General features: G+C 40.0%; 2 protein-coding genes across 3 annotated transcripts; one reads left to right on the forward strand and one right to left on the reverse strand.

Annotated features, from left to right (window-relative positions):
• Positions 1 to 1,295: 1,295 nt before the first annotated feature.
• gpr37l1b (G protein-coupled receptor 37 like 1b) lies at positions 1,296 to 4,137 on the forward strand. Its single transcript, XM_027015990.2, has 2 exons — positions 1,296 to 2,179; positions 2,587 to 4,137. Exons 1-2 carry the CDS (start codon positions 1,484 to 1,486, stop codon positions 3,430 to 3,432), a joined length of 1,542 nt encoding a protein of 513 aa, XP_026871791.2. The 5' UTR covers positions 1,296 to 1,483; the 3' UTR covers positions 3,433 to 4,137.
• A 3,551-nt stretch (positions 4,138 to 7,688) lies between these two features.
• Positions 7,689 to 26,159, reverse strand: cry3a (cryptochrome circadian regulator 3a). Of its 2 annotated transcripts, none has more exons than XM_027016025.2 (15): positions 26,037 to 26,159; positions 24,641 to 24,810; positions 17,777 to 17,885; positions 17,463 to 17,605; positions 16,913 to 17,097; positions 16,463 to 16,551; positions 16,144 to 16,284; positions 15,141 to 15,452; positions 14,621 to 14,772; positions 12,188 to 12,390; positions 11,620 to 11,712; positions 11,234 to 11,335; positions 10,962 to 11,060; positions 10,595 to 10,753; positions 7,689 to 10,502 (listed from the first exon to the last, which is right to left on the reverse strand). In XM_027016025.2, exons 2-15 carry the CDS (start codon positions 24,796 to 24,798, stop codon positions 10,471 to 10,473), a joined length of 1,977 nt encoding a protein of 658 aa, XP_026871826.2. In that variant the 5' UTR covers positions 24,799 to 24,810; positions 26,037 to 26,159; the 3' UTR covers positions 7,689 to 10,470. The 2 variants fall into 2 exon arrangements, with proteins under 2 accessions (XP_026871826.2, XP_035377825.1); XM_035521932.1 differs by having other exon boundaries at positions 10,590 to 10,753.
• Positions 26,160 to 26,360: the final 201 nt, after the last annotated feature.

Genomic DNA, 26,360 nt, shown 5'->3' on the forward strand with positions numbered 1-26,360 from the left:
TCCAAACATTCTTGTCTAAACTTCCAAACAATACTGTGTAAATTCTTGGTGCATGTTACATCTCATTTTCATTATCAGTTTAATGAGACTTTACATAATATTCATATCATGTTACTTATATACAATGACCTCCAAAGTAGGAGAAACACCTTTTAACTGTAAAGTTTAATTTTAACATATACAATCAATTTTGGTACAGTAAAGTTCTGTAGAAGTACTGCCCTACAGTATTTGTTCCCTGTTACCTTCTTGTATCAGCAAAAACTGAACCTGTTAATGGTGCAAAAACTGGCCATTTTGTGAACTCATCATCAGCGTTGCAAACACTATGTATTTTCTGGGGAAGTGAAGTGCATAAACGCATTCTGCATCTCAAGTATGCAGACTGTGCCCTCTCTAGACATATGACAAAAACTGCTTATATTTCCTCACACAACCTGGGTCACAACTGTCTATACTTTCCTTACTGTCATTAAATTATAACAGTAAATTCAAAGTGTTCTCGTTAGATCTGATGTATTTAGATGTATTAGGTCTGACGATCAGAATTGTCATACTGACGTGATAATTGCAGGCAAAATTTAAAAAGGCAAATCAAAGTGAATCAATACTGTAAGAAACACAAAATAATATTATAGACTATGAATTCTTAGGGTTTTGAATTAAAATCTGAATTTTTGTATATTTTGAAAGGTAACAAAACAATGAACTTGTGAGCATATGCATGTGCTTTTCCCTCATTGTCTGACACAAGAATGTGCTGCAGAGTTGTATCCTGATATGCTCCATCTACAGAGTACCAATTACTCACTGTCTAAAACTGCTAACATTGTTAATGCACTGCAAAACAATACATTTCTTCAGTTAAACATTTTGCACACTCAAGAAATCACCTATCCTCACTTATTATCTCTAAATGGCACCATCAAATTGACATTCGCCTTCACACTAAAACAGAATACCATGACTCTGTAAGTCCCTGATTTTATTAGATTTGTTTTTATACTCCACTATCTTGCTCTGATGCTCCCACTCATAGAAACACTCAGAAATCATGGAGTGTCTTGTTCTTGACATTTGTTTTCTTATGATTTTTCCCAAAGTCTTCAGAGCTTGTAAGTATCTCATTTCTTAAATATCGCTTAATGGTTCATCCAAAAAAGACAAATTAAGAATCATTTATTTGGCCAGCAGAGGGCATTATCCCCCCGATTCTGTGGAACAGATAGGAAGAGAGGAGGCGTTCCCCTGCCGAACCCCATTGAAAGGGAACAGCCATCCATGGATGTGCAAAGGAAGCTGAGGTTTGGCAAACAGGACCGCAGAACCCAAAGTCCCTGGCATGAGGCATCTCTGGCTTTGGCTGCACTGGCTCTTCATTTCACCCTTCCCTGCGAACTCTACAGGCTCGGTGTGAGCTGTGCTGGAGAGCTCTGCAACTCTCACCATTCCATTAGGAGATCACTTGCTCTTCACTTTGAAGATGGAGATGGGTGCATTTAGACTGATTTACTTGGTGGCCCTGGTCGTGCTTCTGGGTATCTGTGCTTCAGCATCAATGATCAGAGAGAAGAGAAGCTCTCAGGGGCACCAAAAAGACAATCAAGAGCTTGCATCTAAAAGAAGGATCCTTGGAAATGCTGGACATACAGACCCTATACAAGACAATTGGCAGACAGACATGCGACTAAAGAAAATGTTTCCTGAAGAACAAACAGTGGATGATTTTACAGGCTCTGTGTACAGCCCACTTGAGGACTATGAAAGTAATCTATCAACTCCAATGTCTTACACAGACCTGTCAAGTTCAACCCCAGCTGCAAGTGGAGACAACGAAGCGAACGCAGGTCGGCCCTACACTCATGGCAATGTCACGGAAAGAGACAACACAATGATCCACAACCCATTGTATCCAGTGACAGACGGCTCCTACAGTGCCTACGGGATTCTGTTTCTGGCCCTGGTGGTGTTCACCGTGGGGATTGTGGGTAACTTGGCGGTTATGTGCATTGTGTGGCACAACTACTTCATGAGGAGCGCCTGGAACTACATCCTGGCCAGCCTGGCCTTTTGGGACTTCTTGGTGCTGTGCTGCTGCCTGCCTGTGGTGGTCTTTAACCAACTCACCAACAGACGGCTGTTGGGGGATTTCTCTTGCAGGGTTGTACCTTACATGGAGGTGAGTCTCAGGCCAAACTCAAAGATTTTCTCAAACAAAACATCAAAAGCTATTACAAGCTATTGGTCAAGCATTTATATATAAAACATCCTCTATATGTGACGCGTCCAAAACTTGCCTTTCACTGGGACGGGACAACGCATACATAGAAACATAATGCTAAGAATAAAAAGTACATATTATTGGTCAGAAATGTAATTAACATTACAGCATTTATGGGGAAATATATGAAGTGATAGATTTAGATTAATGTTACTGATAATACATTAAAATATTTAATGGATATTCAAATGCTACTATTACAAGCCCTTACATCCCTCTTTACACCTCATTTTAAGGGAAGACACAAGGCCTAAGAAAGGAAGGTAAGATGATAACCGCTCTGAAACATTTCTACAACTGTGCAGGTGACATCATTAGGTGTGACGTCTTTCAGTCTATGTGCACTGGGCATCGACCGCTTCCATGCCGCCACAAGCTCTCTCCCAAAGGCCCGACGGGTGGAGCGCTGCCAGTCTGTTCTGGCCAAGGTGGCTGTGGTGTGGATCGGGTCCATGCTGCTGGCGGCCCCTGAGCTTCTCCTGTGGCAGCTGCACCAAACCAAATCACCATCCCTGGGCATCCAGGTAGACACCTGCATCATGAGTCCGTACCCTAACCTGCCAGAGTCCATCTACTCCCTGGTCATCAACTACCATGATGCCCGCATGTGGTGGTACTTCGGCTGTTACTTCTGCCTGCCCATGGTCTTCACTTTGCTCTGCCAGATGGCCACCTGTCACGTCTCCGGCGGCAGTGGGAGCGCTCCCAAGCGGCCCGAGGAGCGCTCCCCGTCCAAAAAGCAGAAGCTCCAACACGCCCAGCAGCTGGAGCGGCAGCTGAACTGCACTGTCATGGCCCTGGCCGTGGTATACGGCGTGTGCGCGCTGCCCGAGAATGTGTGCAACCTCACACTGGCATATGCGCCTGTACATGCGCCCGAGAACGTGCTGACTCTCCTAGCCCTGATAAATCAGTTCTTCCTGTTCTTGAAGTCATGCATGACGCCAGTGCTGCTCCTGTGTCTGTGTAAGACATTGGGCCAGGCATTCATGGACTGCTGCTGCTGCTGTTGTGAGGAATGCCAGCCCAGTGGCTCATCCTCTTCCCAAAATGTCTCTGAAGGCAAACACAATGGCTCAAGCGAGACGTCCACCTCCGTTTTCTTCGACAAAGCCAAGGACAGCACCACCATCTTGTCTATTGGCAGCTGAGTCAGCTGACCTTGCTCCTAAGTGATGAGGTCACATGATCATCCAGAATTGTTCCTCGCATCCATCTTGTTCATCTCTTTGTGTGATATGGACATCTACTGAGCTCTTAGGTGGGGCTAGAAGTTGTCCCTTTGCTGCCTTGAGGTTTCTCTTGTAATGAACTAAAGTCCCAGTATGGGTATAGGATAAACATAAGAGATAAACTACAAGAAGATCCCAATTCAAACACTTCTAGTTTATAGTTTAACTAATCAAAACATATGTGCCATTGTGCCATAACAGTGATATTATTGTAATGTCATCTCAAGCCTCTTTGGACTTTTAGCACGTGACCCAGTCACATACATTCACTTTCATTGAATACAGTTCTGTAAAAATTTTTATTTTTTTTTATTAATAGTTGTATGGGTATTATATATTTAGTAATAAAAACGTTCTACATATCAAAACAGCAGAGAATAAATTACATAATAGATCATTTGCTTAAATAAGAATACCTTTTAAGACACTCATTTAGTTGTGAAATTGTGTGACAAATAGTGCATGTTACTAATTTTAATACATTTGGGGGGGTTTTGAGTTGTTTGAAAATAACTATTGTGCAAGTTTGCATACTTTATTATTATTTAATATTGTATATGCACTGAACTGTTTTATTGGAATGTAAATAAACTGAAGCTTTGAAAGCAAAATACTAAAATTGAATCTATGTTTAACGTCACCTTCATTGTTTTAGACATTTTTGTTCAAATCAAACTTTATATTTCTATTGGTGTACATAAAAGATTTTTTTTAAATTAAATCTTAAAGTATGAACAATCACATAGCGCAATCTGTGACTGGCATGAGTTTGTTGTAAATCTTTGTGTGTCCATCAGCGCCTGGTGGCATGAGTTTGTTATAAATCTTTGTGTGTCCATCAGCGCTTGGGTGATTTCTTCTCACCCATAAGGTTCTCATTGTTCTGAAAAGAAGATGGAGGCTTCTACTGTGAATATCAATGTCCAGACTCCAGCTGAGTTGCCAAGATACCATACAAACATTCACGTGGATTTCAGATTAGCCAAGAGCGAACACAGAAAGCTTCAGTTTTCCCACCTTGCTTAGATGTTGTAAGAACCAAAGAGTTTGTCTGTTAATCACTAAGTTTTTATACTTTTCGTGCTTGATCATTAAACCAAATGTAAGCGTGTATTAGTTTTAGTGATTAATGCAATGTTGTGTAAGAAAACATTAATGTTTTTTTTCTCCTCAACACTCAATGCGCTCAATGCAAATCTGCACATGAGAAAGGTTTAGATAGATGTTATTACCTACATTCTTGTGTAATTGTGCAGATAAGTACTCTTAAGCGTTGTCTCTACACTATGTGTTGTATATGAAGTTTTCGCTTCTCATTATAGCAATCTAAAACTAGTGAAAATACAGCTTGAGGTTAGACCTGGTCTTGGTGGGCTACCTCTCCAGCTTAAAGACACCCAAAGCAGAAAGGAGGAAGTGGTGAAAGTATTTGTGCGTGCGCGCACCAAGTCTCGTCTTCAGACTAGGCTCAATGAGCGAGGACTAATATGACCTGGATGTCTCTCACTTCCACACAGAGCACTGTCTCTCCTCACTTTGTTAAAGAGACAATGTTTGTTTTGTGGCGTTCTAAGAGTGCAGTTTGGGAAAGCAACTCTTTAGCAACTATTAAAGGTTAGTGAATTTTTCAACCAAGCACTTAATACCAATATTTAATGACAATGTAACCAAATTTATTTGTATTGTGTCTGTCTTATGCTTTATGACAGGAATATAACCAATATATTCAAATGTCTGGTCAGTATACACAATGCCTAATCGCCCTGGTAAGAGAACTATTGGTTACAGGCACAGACATGGCTGTTCCTGTGGTGGGGTTTTGAAGGGGTTGACCTCTTTAGACTCCCAGTCTTGGCCCGTGTTCAGTGGCTGTCAGGGACTGAGGAGACGGGAGAGAGTGAGAATAGCCTCATTAAAGCACTGGAGCTGGACTCTAAGAATAGAGCTCTACTGGCACTAATGACGGAGAAGGAACAGACTACCCTCTGTTCCCTGTAATAAAGGTATCAGCAAATCTCCCCCACAGTATCTACCTTCCTTATAAAGTAACACAATATAATAACTAATTATTATTATTATTATTATTATTATTATTATTATTATTATTATTATTATTATTATTATTTTGTCATAGCATCTAATAAAATGAAAACTTGAAAAGCATGAAAATCTACATTATAAGTCTTTAAGTAAATTGTGTGCTTTTATTAGACTTTCTGAAATGGTGAAATCCACCATAAAACAGTCCATCAAACTGCAGCATTTATCTGCCCATGTGTGGAGTCACATTCAGATGACATGAGGGTCAATAACTCAATGAGATGGAGTTCCATTTTACAAACAAAAGTACATAATCTCAAGCATTTCAGAGAATCTGTGAATAGCCTTTTCACACAAGATGACAAGGCCTTGGTCCAGAATGGTGCCAGTGAAAGACTGTTGTATCGCTGCAAGATGAAAGCTCAGGCTCAGTCCCTCGCAAACAGTTATACTGAAGACCTTTACACCTGGTGTGAATCAAGAAATAGGCAATGGAATAAAAGCTGCAATAAGGCACTTACAAAAAAGTATATGTTAATTTCAGAACACAGAACATCAAAAAGTTAACAATGGATTTTAAAATGTTGCACTTTTGCATTCACAACAAAACTAGTCTGTTAAATAATTTTTGTTGAACTGTCAAGGTTTAGATAGATGTTATTACCTACATTCTTGTGTAATTGTGCAGATAAGTACTCTTAAGCATTGTCTCTACACTATGTTATATGTAAAGTTTTCACTTTTCACTATAGCAATCTAAAACTAGTGAAAATACAGCTTGAGGTTAGACCTTGTCTTGGTGGGCTACCTCTCCATCTTAAAGACACCCAAAGCAGAAAGGAGGAAGTGGTGAAAGTATTGTGCGTGCGCGCACCAAGTCTCGTCTTCAGACTAGGCTCAATGAGCGAGGACTAATATGACCTGAATGTCTCTCACTTCCACACAGAGCACTGTCTCTCCTCACTTTGTTAAAGAGACAATGTTTGTTTTGTGGCGTTCTAAGAGTGCAGTTTGGGAAAGGAGGGGAAAAAAAGGGGTGATGGGAGGAGGGGTGCTGAGGGGATGAGAGTGATTCAACATGGTTACTAAGGCAACCATCTTTGGCCTCTCACAAGTACATGAACATACAAATCAGGGTCCTGAGCACGAAGGCTCACATAGCCAGAGTCCTAGTGTATTCAGAAGACAGGAAACTCAAGTGAGTTTCATTCTTATTCACTACGTTGTGATGCCAGCAGTAGGGGGAGAGTTTTTTCCATTGCATTTGTTGTCACACGTTTGTAATTCAGGTCCCATGGTGACTGAAACAAGGGAAGGTGATACGAGGTCAGGGAAAGAGATGGGAGGCCCCATTTCTCTCCTCAAGGGCGTAAAAACATCTCAGCCCACTCTGTCATGATGTCAGTGCCAAGCCGGGCAGGAGAACAGAGCAGGTCTGTTGATGAGGACATCTCACTCTCATTGAGAATCCATAATCACTTACAACTAACTTGAGGTACAGCACTTAATGTAAATTGCAATAACATAACTTTGTTTTATTAAGTCTAAACCACTTTGAAACCAATTATGATGGGGGTTTTTTCCTTCAGTTTCTATTTTGTTTCACACTTTTGTACTAATGTTCTCCTTACTATTGGATTTCTGGGAATTATGTACCATGCTATGACCAAATTCTTTTGTTTATAGAATCAGTCTTTGTAATTTGAGAAATCTATGTAAAGTGCCTTTATTGTGAGGCATATGTGAGGCATAAAACCTTTTAAAATATTGTTCTTCATGGAATCTGTTGGGTTTATACCAGTTTTAGGGTTAATAGTTTTTTTTATAGTGATGCAACATTTCACACCAACAGTGCCCCCACGTGGCATCAGGTACTCATTGCAGAATGTAACATTCTAACTTCAAAGGATTATATATAAGGGTGATACAACACGCAGGTGTACTTCAATTAGTGCACTGGCTTTTATATCTAGAGATTTAATATCTAGGTATATTTTCCCCTAATGGGAGTGAAATGGATCAAGAACATCTATCTTAATAAAGTTATCTAACAAAGGTAACAGTTCACTTATTCTGGACATCATGGTAACATTTATACTTAGCTTTGATCAGTTTTGGCTCAAGAAAAAAATAGATAAAATTGTGAAAAAATTTTAATAATTCTCCTTTAAAGTTAAGCACACTATGTTCTCTAAGAGGAAAAACAACCTTTTTAATCAACCAGCTTTTGACCAAGCAAAATTTAAACACTTTTAAATTAAAAAAAAAAACTTTTTTGTAAAAAATATAGGTTATTTGTTGAGAAACACATTAAGATTCATTAACATACAGTATGCTGAGAAATAAGATATGGGGTTCAGACACAAAAGCAGCTCATATGTTCAAACTACTCTTAACAATTTACTTCCGTCATCAAACGGATTTTGCAGAACAACAAATATTTACAGACTAGAAGAGTATTTCACAGAAATTAAATAAAAGAAACAAAACTACTCCAAGTGGGAGGAAAAGACATGGTTCACTTATTCTACTGTGACAAATACAAGTAGGTAGGTACATCAGCACAAAAAAATTACAGTCAAAAAGCACTCCCAATACTGAAAAATGAAACTAACCCTTCACGTACTTAAAACAATCCATTGTTTGCTATTTGCTGTACACATGCCACTATGCCAAAAAACAGGTCCAGGGACAGCACAAACACCAATTTAGCACAGTTTTGTGTCAATTACTTAAATGATCATCAGTGCACACAGAATGTTTCTGGCCTACATCTACACATTATAGATGTACAAAAAAAGCTTTTGTGGTACACTTGGACTACTGTAAACGTTTTATGTGATGGACACTTCAAGTTTGCTATTTTACCAGCATAACATACTTTGGAGTGTATCAATGTTTATGAAAAAAAAAAGAGCAATGCCCAAGTACTTTGGCTGCTCTTAGAAATAATGTGTTCTTTCAAATGAAGAAAAGTTTTTAATGGTTTGTGCAAAAAAATAAAATAAATAAAATTAAAAAAAAAAAATTAAAAGAAAAAAAAAGCCACCCCTTCTTTAGGTCCAGCTGTAAGACAACTTTCTTTTTCTGTATGAAAACACAGAAATGCAATGTTTGAGTGGTAAATGCCTAGCAGGAAACAGCAGCCGTCTCAAAATGGCTGGGGAGGACGGAGAGTAACAGGACATGTCCCTGAGGAGAGCCTTCAGACCCAGGATGAAGGACACATGCAGCAAAATGCTTCGTTTCCCCATCACTTAAATTATACAGCCACTTATATAGCCAAAATAGTAATGTTTAATTTGATGCTTGAAGGAAAGAAAATTATAATTGATTGTATTGAGGAAAACTGTAGAATTTGGATCTGGCCAGTTTGGGTGTGGAAAAACCAGCATAAAACCATTCTGGCTCAGAGTGACGTGCTTATGAAAAAATCAAGTTGGGGTGGAAAGGTGGGATGGGGTATGGAGGCATGTTGTGACATTTATCTTTGTATGCTTTTTTGCCTTTAAATATTGTTTGTATTAGCAATGCCTGGATTTCTTATATACAACATGCAACGTGGTATGTAAGATTTCTTTAGAAGCATAACAAACTATAGATCTAAGACTTACGGTCAGACATTGATGTTCATTTGTTTTCATTATTTAAAACCCTGTAACAAATAATGGTTATGTTTATGATTAAAAACAAACAAACAAACAAACAAACTGCTGACTCAGTTTTCAGAACATTAAAAAAATAACTCGTTAGAGGTCATAAATACGAGAAGAAAGGATAAAAGGGGGTCTTCTTGCACATCTACAAATGTTAGTAAAAGTGCCAGGCTAAGTCACCTTAAACCCACGTATCGTTGACCTCATTTTCAAATCAACCTTGGACACATCCCCTGGTTAGCTGGTATACGTTTTACTTTTTCCCAGTGTTGAGCCTTAGCACTATTTTTTTGTTCATTTGCTGTCTGTGAGGTCTGGCCAGGTCTGACCATTGGACACAAAACATACATGAGAGACAATCTAAGTTAGTCATATTTCTTTTGTAATGGTGGCAATTGATTCTCTATTGATCACTGCACTGCACTAAACATTTTAGAATTTTTTATATCACATCATTTTAGTCACAGATAAAATGATACGGTGCAGATCAGCTAATGGTTACAAAAATACTTCTAACGTTGAAGTGGAGGATGTAAAAAATTACATTCCCTGACCTGTTACAGTCCCAGGAGTTTTCATTTCACTATATTTGTTATTCATATCTACATACAGTTCAATCACTAATACATTCAACAGAGACTAACAAAATATATAAAAAGCAGCTATAAATCTTTTGTGTTTACAAAAATTTGCAATATGACTTCTTTTCTGAGAGTATGAATCCAAGCGTGAAATGAAGTTTAATGTTTCTGTAAAAAAATGTTGTTGTATGTAGCTAGTGTATTTTAGATCAGGCTGGTGTTTGAAGTAACGGTCTCTAAACCAGCTGCATAAAAACTGGCAGAGAAACTCTGGCTGCTGCCAAGACCCAAGATCCTCTATATCCTGACTGATATAAAAGGTTTACAGATGTGCATGTTACTACAATGGGTATCCATTTTTCTGAAAAAAGAATTGATGTTTACCTACATGCAATTAACAAAATATTTACCAAGGAACTGAATAAAAACTTCAGAGGAGATTTAAGAATGAGAATGAACTTTTCTTCATTTTGTCTTCAGCTGATGTTAATCCATCTAACCTTTTCTGAACAATAAAGCTACTTTCTGAATCCTAACATAGCTGACCCAAAATAACCCATCCGAAAACTCCATACCCTTGAAAAAAGAAAAACACAAAAAGTAGCCTCCATGTTCCAAAATGAGCTGTTTTTATAAGATACTCTTCACAATGCGCAGTGTTCAGTTGCTCAGTGTTGGATTCACTTCAGTTTGATATGTCCCATTAGATCCTCTGAGGAAAATCAAAGATAAAAGTATAGATGGTTAAGAGCAGCTCACAGTGACTATAAACATCAGGTGACGTGAAATGTTTGTTTACCATACTTGGGTGGTTCCCATCGCTGCCGTGGACTGAAGTGATCTCTGCAATTTGTCGCTGGAGTTTGTGGGAAATGGAGAGAGCATCGTCTTCTCCTTCAGCATCTCGTTCCGGTTCTCTTTCCCTTTTCCCTGTCACACTTCCTTCTGTGTGAGACAGATGTCCTATGGCAGTACAGTGGAGAAAGTCACTGATCATGTGACAGAAATCAGAAGTGTGTATTGTGTTCCTATAGGGCTAGATTTCAGTGCCCCTCCCCCCATTATAAACAGCATTCCTCTGCTATGAAGGGTCTTTTTTTAACAAAGACTTTTTTCCTGCTGAAGATAACCATTTAACTTGACTATAAGCCAAGCTCTCCATGACCCTTACCTGCATAATGAGGAACTGCAATGTCATGAGTGATTTTGGACTGGTAGAGTTGACTGCTTCTGGTAGCGACCTGCCCAGAGTCTGCCATTTGGTAGTAGCCTGATAAACGCACAGGGAACCACAATTACACAGAGAACAAAAACGATTTGCTTCAGTCGTGAGTGGTGGCCTCTTGTGCCACCACTCACAAGTTCAGTTCTGCTCAATGGCATGGGGTTAGCGCCAAGAGGCAACCCATAATGAAATTTGAATCATATTCCTCAGAGTCTCACCCTGCTGATGTTGATGCTGGATATTGCCAAGTCCCTGGTGCTCTTCACTGTCAAAGTTCAGAAGGATGCTTCCACTCCTGTTTCCACTGGCAACTGAGCTGCCTGCCATAGTGCAAAATGTCTAAATGTAAGCTGACCAATTTTAAACGTTTTTATGGTTTGCACATCTTAAGTACTTTCAAAGGAAGTGGGAATCTTAAAGGTTTAGAACCCTTCTTTAAGTATTTATATGTAGTGTGTTAAGCACTGAGTCAGTCATTGAGATGGTAACTATTTTCATCTACAAGGTTTCATACAATATGTGGTTTGGGTGTCCGGGTAATACAGCTTCATGGAAGACTCCATAGAGGGAACTTGAAGCACAGGGAGGAGAATGAGTGTGTCACCTGGTGTGTGGGTCCCGGACTGGTGGTCTCCTGGAGAGTAGGCCATGCCATTCCCGTTCCCATTGTGCGTAGATGGCACAGAAGCCAGAAGTCCTGTTTAAACAGAAAACAAAGGCACCTCAGCACATCTGCTTTTGCAGTGACGGGCAACGTTACTAGGGAATTCTAAAATGTTCGATGGCATATTTCTGCATATATTGTGTCCAGCACTCACAAACGCTGTAGGTTTAAACCCTGACAATCCTAGTCTCCAGTCTCTGAATATCCTCAATCTTCTTCAGCAATATGGCAATTATTTTTGAATGCATTAAGTTAGAGAGGAAATTACTAGTGGGTTAAGACAAGGATGTGTATTTTCATGGTGGTTACGCAGGCTTCTGCATACAGAGATTATGGAAGAAAAGGTGAGGAGGGTTGAATTTGTACATTTATAGCCATGCTACAGCACATCATCTAAACTAGAGCCCAAACCTGGTATTTCAAGATGCTGAATGACAAGACACCCAAATACAAAAATCCCATTGGGAAGATAAACAAAAAACAGGTGATTCCTGGTTTTAATTCATACCTAGTCCTCTGTAGCGAGAGAGCTGCTGGTAGATCTGCTTCATTCTCTCAATGTTAAGGCGGCTGGCCTCCGCATGGTTCACCATGGGCTTTGGGTAATGCACTCCAATGACACACTTCGCCGCGGCCTGCACTGAGTCCGGGGCGTTCCATGGATCATAGATGTATTTGGCCGGGAAACCTCGGAGAACAGGTAAATAGCGTCTGGAAGGACAAGGAGAGATTAAACCGCAGAGTCTCATCATAGATACAGGAGCAGCTACATGTACTGGAGGTCAGGTTCCCCTTTCAGAAAAAGGTGCAGTTAGCACAACTAGCCAATATTACAAAGGTGCAAGGGTTTTCTGTTCACATGATTCAAATAGTATACGTTGCATACGTTGTATATAGTATAGCATACGTTGACACACAGGAACTAGTGTGATTTGCCACAGGAAGTGGGACACATTCAAAGCACAACTGTGTCTTTGAGAAATACAAATAAATGCATAATTTTTAGTACTCAAAAGACAAGCGTAATGCCAGTTTTGATCAGATATGGCTACAATCTTTGCTTAAAGCAGACTTTTTCCACACATTTGTGACTAACAAGTGATATTTGCCTTGTTATAATATTGTACTTAACGGGTGTTACCACAGCGCCATAAAGGCTGAAATAGCCAAGAGTATGAGACAGTCATTCAGAACTTGTATCTGAGTGGATGTTTTTCATCTTGGTCCCAGGGACAGAGAAAGGACACCTACCTACATGTTTCACCTTACCAGAGCCTGGACAGAGGGTGGTCGATGGCACCACAACGCTTGCAGACAGGCAGACGTGGTTTAAACCAACAGTTCCTGCCTGTGCTGAGACACTACGGAGATTCCTACTATAACACGCGTTAGAAAGCAGAGGCAGTGACCAAACCCCTCCCATCCCACCCAATGTCTGCCAGATCAAGTCGATCAAACACCTTCCACCCTTAACCCACCCACTTCAACCAGTCAAAACTCAGGGCTGAGTAAGAGGTTCAGGTTCACTCCCTGCCCCTCGCACTGCTACTGATCGCTTTTGAGACGACAGTGATCCCAAGCCAAGGCAGAGAAACCTGCTAGCTGTCAAACGAGCAACACGGTATACTGTCCTCCGCTGCTGGGTGGCCCCCTCGTTTTTCCAAAAGGGACCACAACCCTTTCGCCAGGAACATTCACATCCTACCTGGACAAGTGATGGGAGCTGACAGAACCAGAAAGGTTAAACACAGGCATGGGGTGTTTTTGAAAATGCCACTACATGAAAATGAACGCTGTAAGGAGTTGTAAGGGGCGAGCTGTTTCAACAGGCTGAGAAGTCCATGGACCTCTCAGCATGGGAGCACAAATGGGCCGCACAGTAATTCACTTGGCCTAGCCCAAGACAAGACAAAGACAAAACCAGTACGTTGATATTGCTCTCTTGCACAGGCAGGGCTGCATTTAACACCAAGAGCACCACTAAACATTTCAAAAAGAGTCTGCTAAGGAGGAGTTGTCCAGAGCTAGAAAGAAGTGTCATTATCCCTGGCTTTGGACCCCACCCCCCATCATGCCCTCTGGGAAATGCATTGTGGCTCTCTATGCATTAAATACAGGCCAGGCTTAGTATTTCCTTACCAAGCAGTTAAAATCCCTTTTGATGAAACGAGATGCGACCGAGCTAAAGAACGGACTACTGTATTGCCCTGAGAAAGGGTCGTGCTTCAACCAGAATCACAGCTAACAGGCTTCCGAATGCTCTGGCTAAGAATGGCTTTCGTCTTAAAAGCAATCAACCACAATTTACAAAGGGGAAAGGGAAAGCTGAACTTTTCACCCGATCCCCGAGAAGACAAAACAGACACACAAGATCAACAGGCTTTCAGCTATAACTCAAACAGCACTTAATGTAGTCACTGTAGCAAAATAGAGCATCTAACAACCATGTCATTAAATATCTAATTATATCACACAAGTAAATAAGCATGACGGTAGAATTAGATAGAGTAAAGAACTGTGCCCTTACTTCAAATGGCATCTTTTGAAAAAGATAACTGACTTTTGGGGCTACAAGGAAGAGCTACGGGCAAAGGTTTGGTAAAAGAAGCTACAAATGACATGCAATAACAGTCAAATACTATTATCTATCCCTAATTGCTTTTTAAAAACCTGATTTACCTATTCTTCTGGAGATTAAAATTTTTTTTTGTTGTTGTTGTTTTTGTCCTACTTCTCATACTTATAATGAGGCCTGATTCCTGACCACTGATGGCCAAAATTGGCTGAAACTGCCCTATGTACTTTCCAAATCATGTTTCAGTGGCAAGTCCTAACTGTGACTGAAAGAAAGATCTGGGCCTAAAAGGCATGGCTTGGAACAACAGCTGTCAGGGGAGCTACCTACATCTTAGCAGTGTATGCGTTTGATAATGTTACCAACCTAATGAAATCGCCGTTAGGGTCAGTGCGCCGGCCGAAGCCCACTGGGCAGTAGCAGTGGAAGAACTGCTGAAAGAAGGAGCTACAGGAGAGCCACATCCAGCTGCCTGCATTCACACTCCAGTCTGCGTCCAATAGGAGCTCCTCAAATACCTATCAATCATAGCTACCATTACCATTATACTCTAGCCAATCACAGCCAGGGCTTCGTATCTCAGCAACCACTAAACACTTCAGAAACTAGTTACCATGACAAAACCTGCACTACCATTTCAGGCTATTCATACTTGTCGAGACATTCATAATGAATTTAGTTAAAAAATGATTTACATTATTTGACAGACACCAAGCATTCAATTCGAAGGAGGAAAATGACCCAATATGTCGAGATAAACCTCTTACAACTATATTACTATAAAAAAATTTAAATTAGTGTGCTTAAAGATGTTTTGCAAGACGGGGCTTGCAAAACCTCAGTCATTTGAAAAGGACTACAGATCACCCCATGAAGTGCAAAGCACCTTCATGCCCTCTTCCCAGCTGATCCACAGGTCACCTCGCGTGAGGAAGCAAGCCACGGCATGGCGGGCCAGGTGATGGATCCAGCCTTCCTGCCTCAGCTGGGTCATGATGGCATCGATCCAGGGGAAGCCGGTCTTGGCCTCAGCCCACTTGGCTAGAGCCTCTGGGTTTTTGTCCCAGGGTATGCGCATGCAGATGGGGTTGCCCTCCATCTTGTCAAAGCGTGGGTTAGCAGTGGCGGCGGTGTAGAAAAACTCCCGCCACAGCAGCTGGCCATAGAGCGAGAGGGGAGGGGTGCTGGTCTTCTTCACCTGGAAAAATAGGATATACTGAGTAGAACTGATGCGTGAACTTAGCATTGGCAAGGCACTGTTCCAAATTCTCAGAGGGCCTAATGCATACTAGGGAAAATTAACTGTGTTGGGCCTCTTAAGGCATCCCTTTCACAGATAAAGAGCATCTGACAAATACTGCAAATGTAAAGGTATTTTTTATTTTGCTTGTTTTTGTTATTTATTTATCTTTTTATCCCATTTTCCTCTCGACTTCACACATTAAGCCATTTCCCACCCACTTTACTGGCTTGCTAGCTCTTCTCCATCATATAATAACAACCATCAGTGGAGGGTGTGGCAAGTGTGTCTTGCTTCAAAGACACACGAACTCAAGCATGGCATCTTTTCGAGCTGCTGCCCATGCTGCGACACAGGGCAGCTGAATGCACTCGAAGTAAAGTGTCAATGGCGCCTGTCAGCAAGCATGAGCACAGAGATATCCAAAATATGCTGGTATCACTGTGACTGTCAGGGGAAAGTGTAATGTCATCCCTCCCATCCAAAGAGCAACGGCAATTTACTCCATTGAAATCCCGGCTATGGATTACAGAGGCATCATGTGACTCAAACCAGCAAGCCCACAAAGACAGGACGAATGCTGTTCTGTTACACACCTCGGGAGCTCGTGTAAATGTAAACATTAATGTGGTTGTAGTTGTTGGGGTACCTTTCTGTAGAGGTCTGTGAGTTTGAAATAGAAGAGGCGACAGGAGAGGCAGCCGAAGCGAAGGTAAGGACTCAGGCCTGTGGGGCTGGCCAGCAGGGAGTTAGCGTTCATCCTCGGCCTCTCAAAGTTTGCAACCCAGGCCTGACAGACAGATTATGAAACATGGCACACTGTGAACACTTGCCATCTTCTCTTGCTTTTGAGCTGCAGCACTATCACCAAGTTCTAGCCAGTAGTTGGATGCTTATGCCAAAGACTTTGTGCGAAGAGTGTGTGACAGGCACATCATCCTGTTAACATCTGACATTACATCCTGTACCTTTCTCTCCAGGTGTCTCTCAATCCTTGTTAACGCTTCAGTCTCCCCACCTGGCCAAACAGCAGAGGACAGGCCTTCTGTGTCAAATCCTACATACAGACACAAACACCTCAGCAGGTTCCTTGCACACAAAGTGTCTAAGCAAGCATAAATTAGGCAATATGGATTTATTTTACATTTGCAAAATTACAGTCCACAATGAAATGAAAAGAAGGTGGTTAGCCACTGAGGAAATGAAAACTAATTTCATGCAAGATATTGATTGGGGTGGGGTTAGAAAAAACTTTTAAAAAATCCTACTTAGGCTTGGAGTTCATTTCACGGTAGCAAACAAAAGAGGTAAACTAAAAGAAAAGTTATATTTTTCAAAAAAGAAAAAGTCAATTCTCAATGAAAAGGTGACACTGGCTAAATCTAAATTTGCACACAACATTTGCATTTGCAGCTAACCCAGCTCTTCCAGAGAAGGCACGCCATATTTGTCTCCATGGTCTTCAGAAATTGGCGTGATGCAGCAACCCATGAGGGTGCTTGACAGCGTTTCCACTGGCATCTCCGGGGGGTCCATGCGGCTCACCAATGTCTGGAAACGCTTGTAGGTGAGGGGCGGCTGACCACCATTCAGCTCTATGATTCTACAGAAGGACATAGAGGAAAAGCAAATTCGTTTGGTGACTGCATAAGGAGACTTACGGGCAGTTATCCAGGTTTTTACAATGGGGATTCAATCTGAGTGCCAGGAGATTGTCCAGTAAATACTATACACAATCTTTATAAAGCTATGAAATAATGCTGTGTTTTAGACTACAGGTTTTTTTATCCATGAAACCATGTGCAAGATGTACTGGCCATATTACTATGCATGTAGCTATACCACCACAATGATGGTCTTTTGTTATTGCATTTTTAATTGTTTTTCAGCACATTAATGGCACAAAGCTGTAATGTGTTGTATATTATTTTGAGTTTGTATAGGTTTAAGTGATAAAGCAGGTCCCACTTGTCTAGGTTGTACAGTGTATGTGAGATCTTGACGATGACTTCCACCCCGGCCTCCATTGCGAGTTTTTTAATGGCAGCGTCCCGCTCCTTCCCAAATGGTTCTGAGTCATACTCAAAGGTCAACCTGGATATTTCCCACTCCTAAAGAGTAGAAGGCAAAGTTGCTCAAAGTTATCTTTTGACTGCATCTTACTGGTTCTGTTTCTTGCTCACACAGATATGAAAGAAATAATGACCCCCTTGGATCAAAATGCCCAAGTTTGAGGTCATTTTTAAATAATGAAAGTGGCACTTAAATCTATTGAATTTCACCTTGAAGAGACGTGGAAAAACATTGGCTGGTTGACCTCGGATAACAAAAAGGCGGGAATTGAGTTTCCGGAGACTGGAGTCGAGATCATCTAGGCACTGAAGGAGAAATCTGCAAAAATAAATGAAGAGAACAATAAATCCCTTTTTCATTATGCAAAAACTGTGGCTGTTTCAGAAAGCCTACACCCCATTCCTAATGTATTCCAGCATTGATCAGTAACGCAGTATGTCGGATAGCTGTAATTTTCAAGCATTGTGACCTACAATAGGCAGCAGAAGTCAACCAGTTGTTTTTTTGTTTTGTTTTTTAAATCAAGGCCTTTTTATTTTATTTTTCACATTACCAACATATACATGTAAACTTTATACACAGCCAGACTTTCTTAAAAGAGAAATAAGTAACAACAAATAAAATGAAATGATTAAAAAATGATTGGCTACATCATCATGCTGTCAGCTCCATGTAACCAACAAACGGGAAAGGCAGCCAAAGAGTATTTCCTGGTAAACCCTCTGACCTTATAGGTAATTTTCTCCAATTTGAGATGGTAGAAGATTTCCCCATTCCAGTGACTATATATGTCAGTAGGAATGTGGTCTTTCCATTTAAACAATATCAGTCTCCTGGCCAGGAGAGAGCAGAAGGTATATGTTTAATTTCCAACCTATTTAGAGGGGTGTCCATTGGGGCCACACCAAACAATGCAACGAGTGGAGATGGCTCTATTAATTTCTAATATCATAGAATATCTCAAAGATGGTTTACTAGATCATATAGAGCTTTGCATAGAGATTTGCATATATCCAAAACATATGCAGCACAGAGGCTGGGACCTCTCTGCATCGATCACACATTGATCTTAGAAAGTCTGACTTTAGACCAATGCAAATGGTTTACACTTTTAAACTGAATAACAGAATGCCTTAGACATATGGAAAATTCCTTTTTTTTCTGCCAAGTTTTTTCTGATATTGGACATCTGTTTCCCCATTTACTTTTATGGAGGTTTAAAGGCATTGAAGTGTAGGTGTTGAGTAGTTCATAAACTGTGTTTATAGTCGACTTTTCCCTAATATACAGCTAAAAATTTAGTCTAAGAGAAGTGGGAGGGTATAATAGGAAGCAATCTACTTTTGAGGCTAGAGTCCTGGAGCTGCAAGTATATATAAAAGTGTGGTCTGGGAATATCAATTTCTGCACTGTTCAAAGGAGGCAAAATTATAGTCAATATAGAGATCAGACAGTGAGACCACACACCTTCTAGACCAGATAGCAATCTCTGAGAGGACAAATATGTGACTGTGTGCAATTGGTTGCAACAGATCACTAAAGGAGAAGGAGCTTGTAAATTGATTCCAAGTTTTGACTGAATGCATGATAACCAGCTTTAAGGGGATGCTAGAAATAGGCTATGTGAATGGCAGTTTAGAATACAATAAGGCTACTAGAGAAGTAGACCCACTAGATGCCCCCTCCAGATTTGACCATTCAGGGACAGTGACGGCGTTCTTTACCCAGTATAGCAATGTTCTTATGTTGCTTGCCCAGTAAAGTTAAGAGGAAATAATCCCATCCATTGTACACAATCTCTGCACTATACGTGTTTATATTCAGTGTTTTTGCTCCAAATAAAAGTATATATCAGATTATTTAATACTGAAAGGAAAGATTTTGTTAGAAACCAGAACACACTGGAATATATTCAGAAACATACAGAAAGTTTATCTTCACCATGTTAATTCTTCCAACCAAAGGATATCCAAAGGGCCTCTAATATTAAAAAGAGAAATTATTCCTAATAAAACATTTACTAGGAATCAGGTGGTAGGATGAAGGCACGAACTTAAAAGAAGATGAAGGAAAGGACTGCATAAATTGTTTAAGACAGGGAAACTTTTTGGGCAAACTCCAGTCTAAGACAGGGGAGCGTTTACAGTTCGTGTACAGTTTGTGTGACTAAGAATAATGTGGTACAATGCTGTGTTTGGCAAATGAGAGAAAAGACTAGGTTTACTCAGGTTTGATGCATAAACATTGTCCAGGATGACCAGAAATGCAAACAGTTGCACAACCATGATAACATGGCACCCTGCATGGTCTTCCTCCACACTCATCATTGCACTTGGTATGTTTGGTTTTTTTAATCAATCAGTACAGCTTCCCCTCTAGCCTTTCAGTAGAAATTGCAATTACATATCCATTCTGCCCATCCCCCTCTCAGTCAAAAATGGTTGGTTGTTATGTAGATGGATCTCCTGAAGGAAAGCAATATCTATGTTAAGGTTTTTTAAAAGTCTTTCTACACTACCCTGGATCGTTAAGTAATTTAAGAAAAGTCAGTCAGCTTGAGTGACATATTCTAGACTACAATGGAGTTTCCCTATATCTTCTGTATCAATATACAACTTCAAGTTTAGTAGGAATGCTGAACTTTTGTAAGCCTGGTAATGCATTTGTATAGTAGCATAACTAGTATAAGGAAAGTGAAATATGATTTTAAAAAACTACATGACAAAAGGCACATAGTACATGTTCGGCAAAGTCCTTATGTAGGTAATAGATATTTGTCTATAAATCAATAAATATATGACATTTAAATGATCATGTACAATCTTGTCTTGTTCCATAAAAAGTTAGCATTAATTACATTACCACACTGCTCTCTAGTGTCTAAATGTTGTTTTGCACCCTAAACCTACTATAATATATTGGTGAAGAGTGAAAGGGCGATTAGGCGGGGTGAGCCTCAGTGGCTGCACGTGCAATGCTGTCTCGTTTTAGGATTAAACACTAAACCTTTTTGATAAACATCCCCTGTGATTCCATGCAGGCTGTGATTGAATCGCACAACTGCCATGATTCTTTCTCCATTCATAGCATTCTTCACTCAGTGCCCATATCGACAAGAAGTTCCATGATATTTTGTGTAGAGATACCTGCTGTTTACAGCTTGACTGTAGAGCAGACCAGAGAGAAGGATCTAAACATTCAGGTGTCACCCTGAGCTTCCACCTGTCATGTAAATACTGAGTGTGAGAACAAGTCATATTTAGATTTTAAATCTCTTTGTTTAACATGGGAAGGTAATACACAAGAAAAGAAATCTGGATGTGGGATTGATGGGTAAATAACATTGACTATGTACTCTGGCTATGTACTTATGCATACTCCATTTAAAATGAACACAAGGTTAAAGACAGTCTTCTTTATGTCCATAGTGGATTGGAATAACATTCCTTTTCATCAAGTCCCCCATTTTAAGTAGCCAAAAATTATTTAACAACGGGCTGCTCGGTTGCTTCTTTGCCTGCTGTGTGTTGCTGTATCCTTTCTTCATGCAAAAGACAAAAACCATAAAGTCTATAAATCAGAATACATATCTACACATATCTATCAATAGATTAGATTATACTGTAGATATGTATTCTGTTTATGTGCAGATGCATCTTGAGTGTTCCAATCACACCAAAACTCACTGGACAGTGCTTCATCTTGCAGTAGTATAATGACCTTCAAGTTTATTTGTCACGTGCACAGAAAGTCAGTACACAGTAGTATAATGTAGTATAGTAGTATAATGACCTTCATTTTTTTTTCTTTTAAAGGCAATGTAAATACAATATAATCAATAATTAATTTCAAAACCTGCCTGCCAGACCCATGGAAACAGTTGTCACTGAACCATTACTTATGCATGATAATTCATTTCAGTGTATAGAGAGTTTCATTCACAGAAAAAAACCCATAAGCCAACATCACAAATGTATTACACATCCGGAACACCAGCAGGAATCATGTTCTAATTCAGGTCAGGACATGTCTCCCTGGCCTGGTTAACCTTCCACTTGTGTCTATGTTCTGGCCCAAGTGTTCAGACTGAGCCCAAAGTCAGACAGTCTGCTAGTAAAGCCCTGATTAGGGTATAGACTGCAAAGCTCCCTGTGCTCCAAATACAAACCCAACCACCCACCATACTTCCACATACAACGCTCCTCTGTACTGGATCCCTCACACTGCCCACACCCCCACATACACGCATGTACTGTGCTTCATTCACATAAGCACAAGCTACATTTAACAGTCAGCATAGATTAGCCAGCAGAAAGAAGCTGCCATTTGATTAAAAAGTAATAAGTATTTATAATGACAAGTTATTTTATAAAATAGTAATAATGATAATTATTAACCATCATTATCATCTTTTTTTTATTGACTAACAGAACATGACCTTTGAAAGGCCAGCTGAAAAACCCATTTTCCAGCTTTTTGCTCAGTCATGCATCATCCCTTATATAACTGTCCTGGCCTACATATCAGCGCGCAGGCGTGCAGCCACTGGAGGGCATAAAATTAGCCTAGTGACCTGCTTTCAACTATAACAACACTCCCTACACCTTCCAGGAGAAAGAAAAGGTGGCACTTCTGGCATCACTTCCTCTCAGTCACGTGACTGTCGGATAGTACATAGTCAGACCAACTTTTTTTTCTTTTTTTTTTACCAAGACACACACAACAGATTTTGTAGCAAAAATGGGACAAAGCGGCTGTTTAGACTCCACAAAGTTCTGGCCTGCATGTGACACGCGATGACGTCAGACTTTCTGGCCTCAAACGGACATTCATACAGAAGATGACATTCAGGGCAGTATCTATATTATCTTCAGCAATGCTGTTAGCCTGTCACACGGAGACATGTTATGTGACGCAAATGGGTCAGATATTATTTAGTATAACAATAATACCTACTGCTATTATGAATCCTGTAATTCAAAACAAAACAAACCTATTTTGTTTTCAGCTTTACAGTGATTGTGAGATGCCAGATTTACAAGTTGCTCAGTGCAGAAAGCAGTTTCCTCTCTGACCGCCCTGTCAATGGGAATCCCCTGTTCATGATCAACCATTTGCAGTGTATAAATATTACCTTCAAGTGCATACTGATACATTCTGGCACATACAGCAGCTCATGATTTATGAGAGCAGTTCAGTTATTATAACTATATTTTCAGCACATTTCAATGCATATGGAAGGCCCTGATGGTATTACTCAAGTAAAAAAGTTGGTTGGTATAGTGTAGTGGGTAAAAAGCTCCCTCCTCCATGGGGGACTGGGATTGAATCCATTTTTTGGGTAAGTGCACCATGCTACACCAATACGAGTCCTCAGGCAAGACTCCTAACACATTTTTGCCTACTTCTGTAACATGATCAAATAAGAGTTATCCACATGCTCTGGATAAGAATGTTCGTCAATGCATAAAGGTAACAGAAACAAACCATAACCAGGACATCTGATAAATGCATGTTCACAGCAGGTGAGACAGTGCAGATCCAAGACTGCTAAATTCTCCCTTTATGCAACAGCTGTGTCCTTAATTAAGACTAGAGTGGTCATCTGCACACCTGCAGCTGATGGGGACAGACTCAGTCACAGATGCATCGGTTTTAAATCTCATTTTCAAGATAGACCAGAATAGCCCATTCAGAAGATGATGAGATGAATGAAACAGCCTGTGACAGACGGCCTTGAGGGAGAGCTGAGTCCCAGCTTTTCCATTTCCAGCATCTGCTCATCTGTTACTTGTCCTACATTGCACAAGAATAAGTGTACTGGCATGGCATTGATCCCCAGATTGGTGGGATTTCTATACAGGTGTGCCATGTGCTTTAAAATAGCACCATATGGGAATTACTAATAGAGTACTTTCACAGCAGCAGGTCTAGAAGTACATATGGAGGTATCTGTTTTTAGCTTTGTGGATCAAACTTCCTGTACTGAGCGTCTAAAAGCGCTTCAGTAAAACCAGAAAGGTAATTAGTGCACCGATTCAAATAACACATTCTGTAGCCTACAATGTATGTATGCTATTTTTGTGTGTTTATAGTCAATGACATTAAAAAAAAACGTATATATGTATAGTGTCATGGACCTTGTGGATAACCAAGCATGAAAAGATCCTTGCAAAACTATATGGATGAAAAGTGCTAAAGACTCTTTTTTAAGCAGAGTTTAATGTGATGCACAATTCTTTTCACACTGCTGATGTGTGGATTAATAGCTTGATTAATATGTGTGCATTTAGCTTAATATATGAAAGTAATATTCTTGAAGAACAGGGTCAAATGTTCCTGTGTATTGGCATTGATTGGGTCATTAAAAAATTTTGTATATAGACTCCCTAAATAATTTTAAAATTACGATCAGTTAGATATTTATGTGAGGTGTGCACTGGGTCAGTGCTCATCTTGCAAAAGTGAACTTCTTATCAAATCAAAATACCTCTATATACATGATCCATTAAAATGACTGAATAAATCAAACTGATTCTATTACAAGAATAACTAAATAACACCACATCTTTATTAATGTAAACATGATATAACAAAGATTATGGTTTACTGTTTATATAACATATAAAGGGCTTATAAATTATATTGTTGTTTCACTATCTGACCATAGTGTAGAATCATAATTAATGGAAACCTTTTGTTTCTATGACTTTGACATAGCTGATCATCATTCAAGAACTATTGTGAATTCATAAATGACCCAGCAGGGCTGACTTTTGTTGTTTGTTTTTTTTGTTTTAAGAACTAATCTGTTGTCTATTTAAGTGTTCTTGTTTTGTTGTTTCACAAAGGAGCACAAATAAGCATTCTGTATTCTGTTAATAAAATTAAAACAACCCTCTCTAGCTTTCTTTCTCTCTTACATCTCTATATGTACAGACAACATTGCAATTCTGTGAAAGATTTGAATACGTTCATAGGGCTTTCTTAACACCCTGCCTTCATCCCTCACTTTCTTCCCCAGCTGTATTTAAATGTATCTTGCATTTACAAGACCCCTGGGACAAACTCACCTCCACCTGCTGACCCCAAGATTGGAGGACCCAGCAAACCAGGGGTCCAAAAAGTAGACACAGCGGATAGTGGCTGCACCCCGCACCGCCTCCTGAAGTGCAGGGTTGTCATGGAGACGCAGACCCTTCCGGAACCAGTGGATGGAATTTGGGGCCATATTCAGTGTCACCTTTCCATTATATAGGATAAAGACAAGTAAAGAGTTCAGTTAATTGAAGCAACTATGTACAAAATGTGGTTGTAAGTAGATGTCAAATGTATTCAAAAACTTCAAAATGAAAGGTTAAAAGAAACAGAAAATTCACAAGATATCACATTGATCACAGGTTTTAAAAAGCAATATTACCTATAGCAAAGAGGCAACAGTTTTACAGTTTTACATGTACTCCAAGTAAACTGCAACACCTTTAAGCTTTTTAGAGTAACAGCAGGCACTAACCATTAGCAGTCATCACTTTCTTTTTTTTCCTGGTGCTTTTGTCATGACTGGGAATTGCCCCAGCTCCTGGCATCTATTTCATCTATCTGTGCCATTTGCCTGTGATTCGCAATTTGTGACGTTTCATTTCTGGCATCTTTTAAGTCTGATTCAAATAGATAACACCATATACTGATATCTACCCTGTCAGGCACTCAGATCAAGATTTTATAACGTAACTACTTATAATTATTTGGCTCAAAGAGGAAACAATCTGTTCAGGGGACTATAGCTAACGATCCATTACAACACTAACATTAGCAGCAAAATGAGACTATTATGGTTGGGGAATATAATCAATATCGACTAGTAGAAGACAGCTGAAAAACGTATGACAGAAAATAGATCACATGTGACAGAGGCTAATTAAAAGCCCATTTTAAAAAGCTTAATGCCAAAATTAAAGCAAAAAATATATATATAATTCTCTTGATTAAGAGGACTTCAGGCAGATGGACTCAAACTTAACAACCTAGGTCGTAATAAGTATAAGTAATAGAGCTAGCTATAGTTTGCTTCTGGCTATAATTCGCAGACTGGTGTAAGTGGTGTAAAATGATGCGGAGAGTGACGAGTAAGCATTTTCTCAGTGCCGCAAGCCACAGGTCTCTTTAAAAACGCAGAGCATCTTTTTGAGGTGGAAATTAGGTCAGTTCTAACTGGGTGAAACTGGCGAAACTAACAGCATAAGTAAACAATGATTTATGTACTTATTGACCACACACTGCTTTTACAAGAGATTCACGGTAGTTACTTAATTCTTCAGCAAATAAATGTTAAGATTTCGATATAAAACATTTAACCGTTAGCAAAACTGGGTCATGGGCGCGCGCGTTATGTAACTACAACAACGCGGGTTTACTTTTCCTCATATTGTTTTGCTAAAATGAAACACGTACGTACAACAGAAACGTTACCTCGAAATGTTATGTCAGTTCTGAAGACAATACCATTTCCACCCACGAGATTTTGCGTTTCTCAAAGCTGCCGTTCAGGAAGCGTCCTACCGAGACGTGCCACAGAGCGCTCTAACCTGTCGCCTGTCCAGCCGCAAACGCTCCGCGGTCTCCCAGCGTCGTTTTCCCAGTGACGGAAACAGCTTTTGTGATTGGTTGAAACAATGTCACGGGGTAAGGACAGACTCACGTTTAGGAGGCATGGAAAAAGACAGCGTGGGATTCACCTGCGTGGCGTTGACGGTGTGCCGACGACGTGTGTTCATGCCTACATGTACTTTAATC

The sequence above is a fragment of the Electrophorus electricus genome, chromosome 23, assembly GCF_013358815.1.
Source record: "Electrophorus electricus isolate fEleEle1 chromosome 23, fEleEle1.pri, whole genome shotgun sequence".
Lineage (NCBI taxonomy): Eukaryota > Metazoa > Chordata > Actinopteri > Gymnotiformes > Gymnotidae > Electrophorus > Electrophorus electricus.

What these genes read in the sequence shown, in the direction of transcription:
- gpr37l1b (XM_027015990.2), top strand. Translation starts at nt 1,484, where the DNA reads ATGGAGATGGGTGCATTTAGACTGATTTACTTGGTGGCCCTGGTCGTG. An exon ending in GGGTTGTACCTTACATGGAG is followed by an intron (nt 2,180 to 2,586) that starts GTGAGTCTCAGG and finishes ACAACTGTGCAG; the next exon opens with GTGACATCATTAGGTGTGAC.
- cry3a (XM_027016025.2), bottom strand. Translation starts at nt 24,798, where the DNA reads ATGGCCCCAAATTCCATCCACTGGTTCCGGAAGGGTCTGCGTCTCCAT. An exon ending in AGAGACACCTGGAGAGAAAG is followed by an intron (nt 16,285 to 16,462) that starts GTACAGGATGTA and finishes TCTGTCTGTCAG; the next exon opens with GCCTGGGTTGCAAACTTTGA. An exon ending in CCTAACGGCGATTTCATTAG is followed by an intron (nt 12,391 to 14,620) that starts GTTGGTAACATT and finishes TTGTCCTTCCAG; the next exon opens with ACGCTATTTACCTGTTCTCC.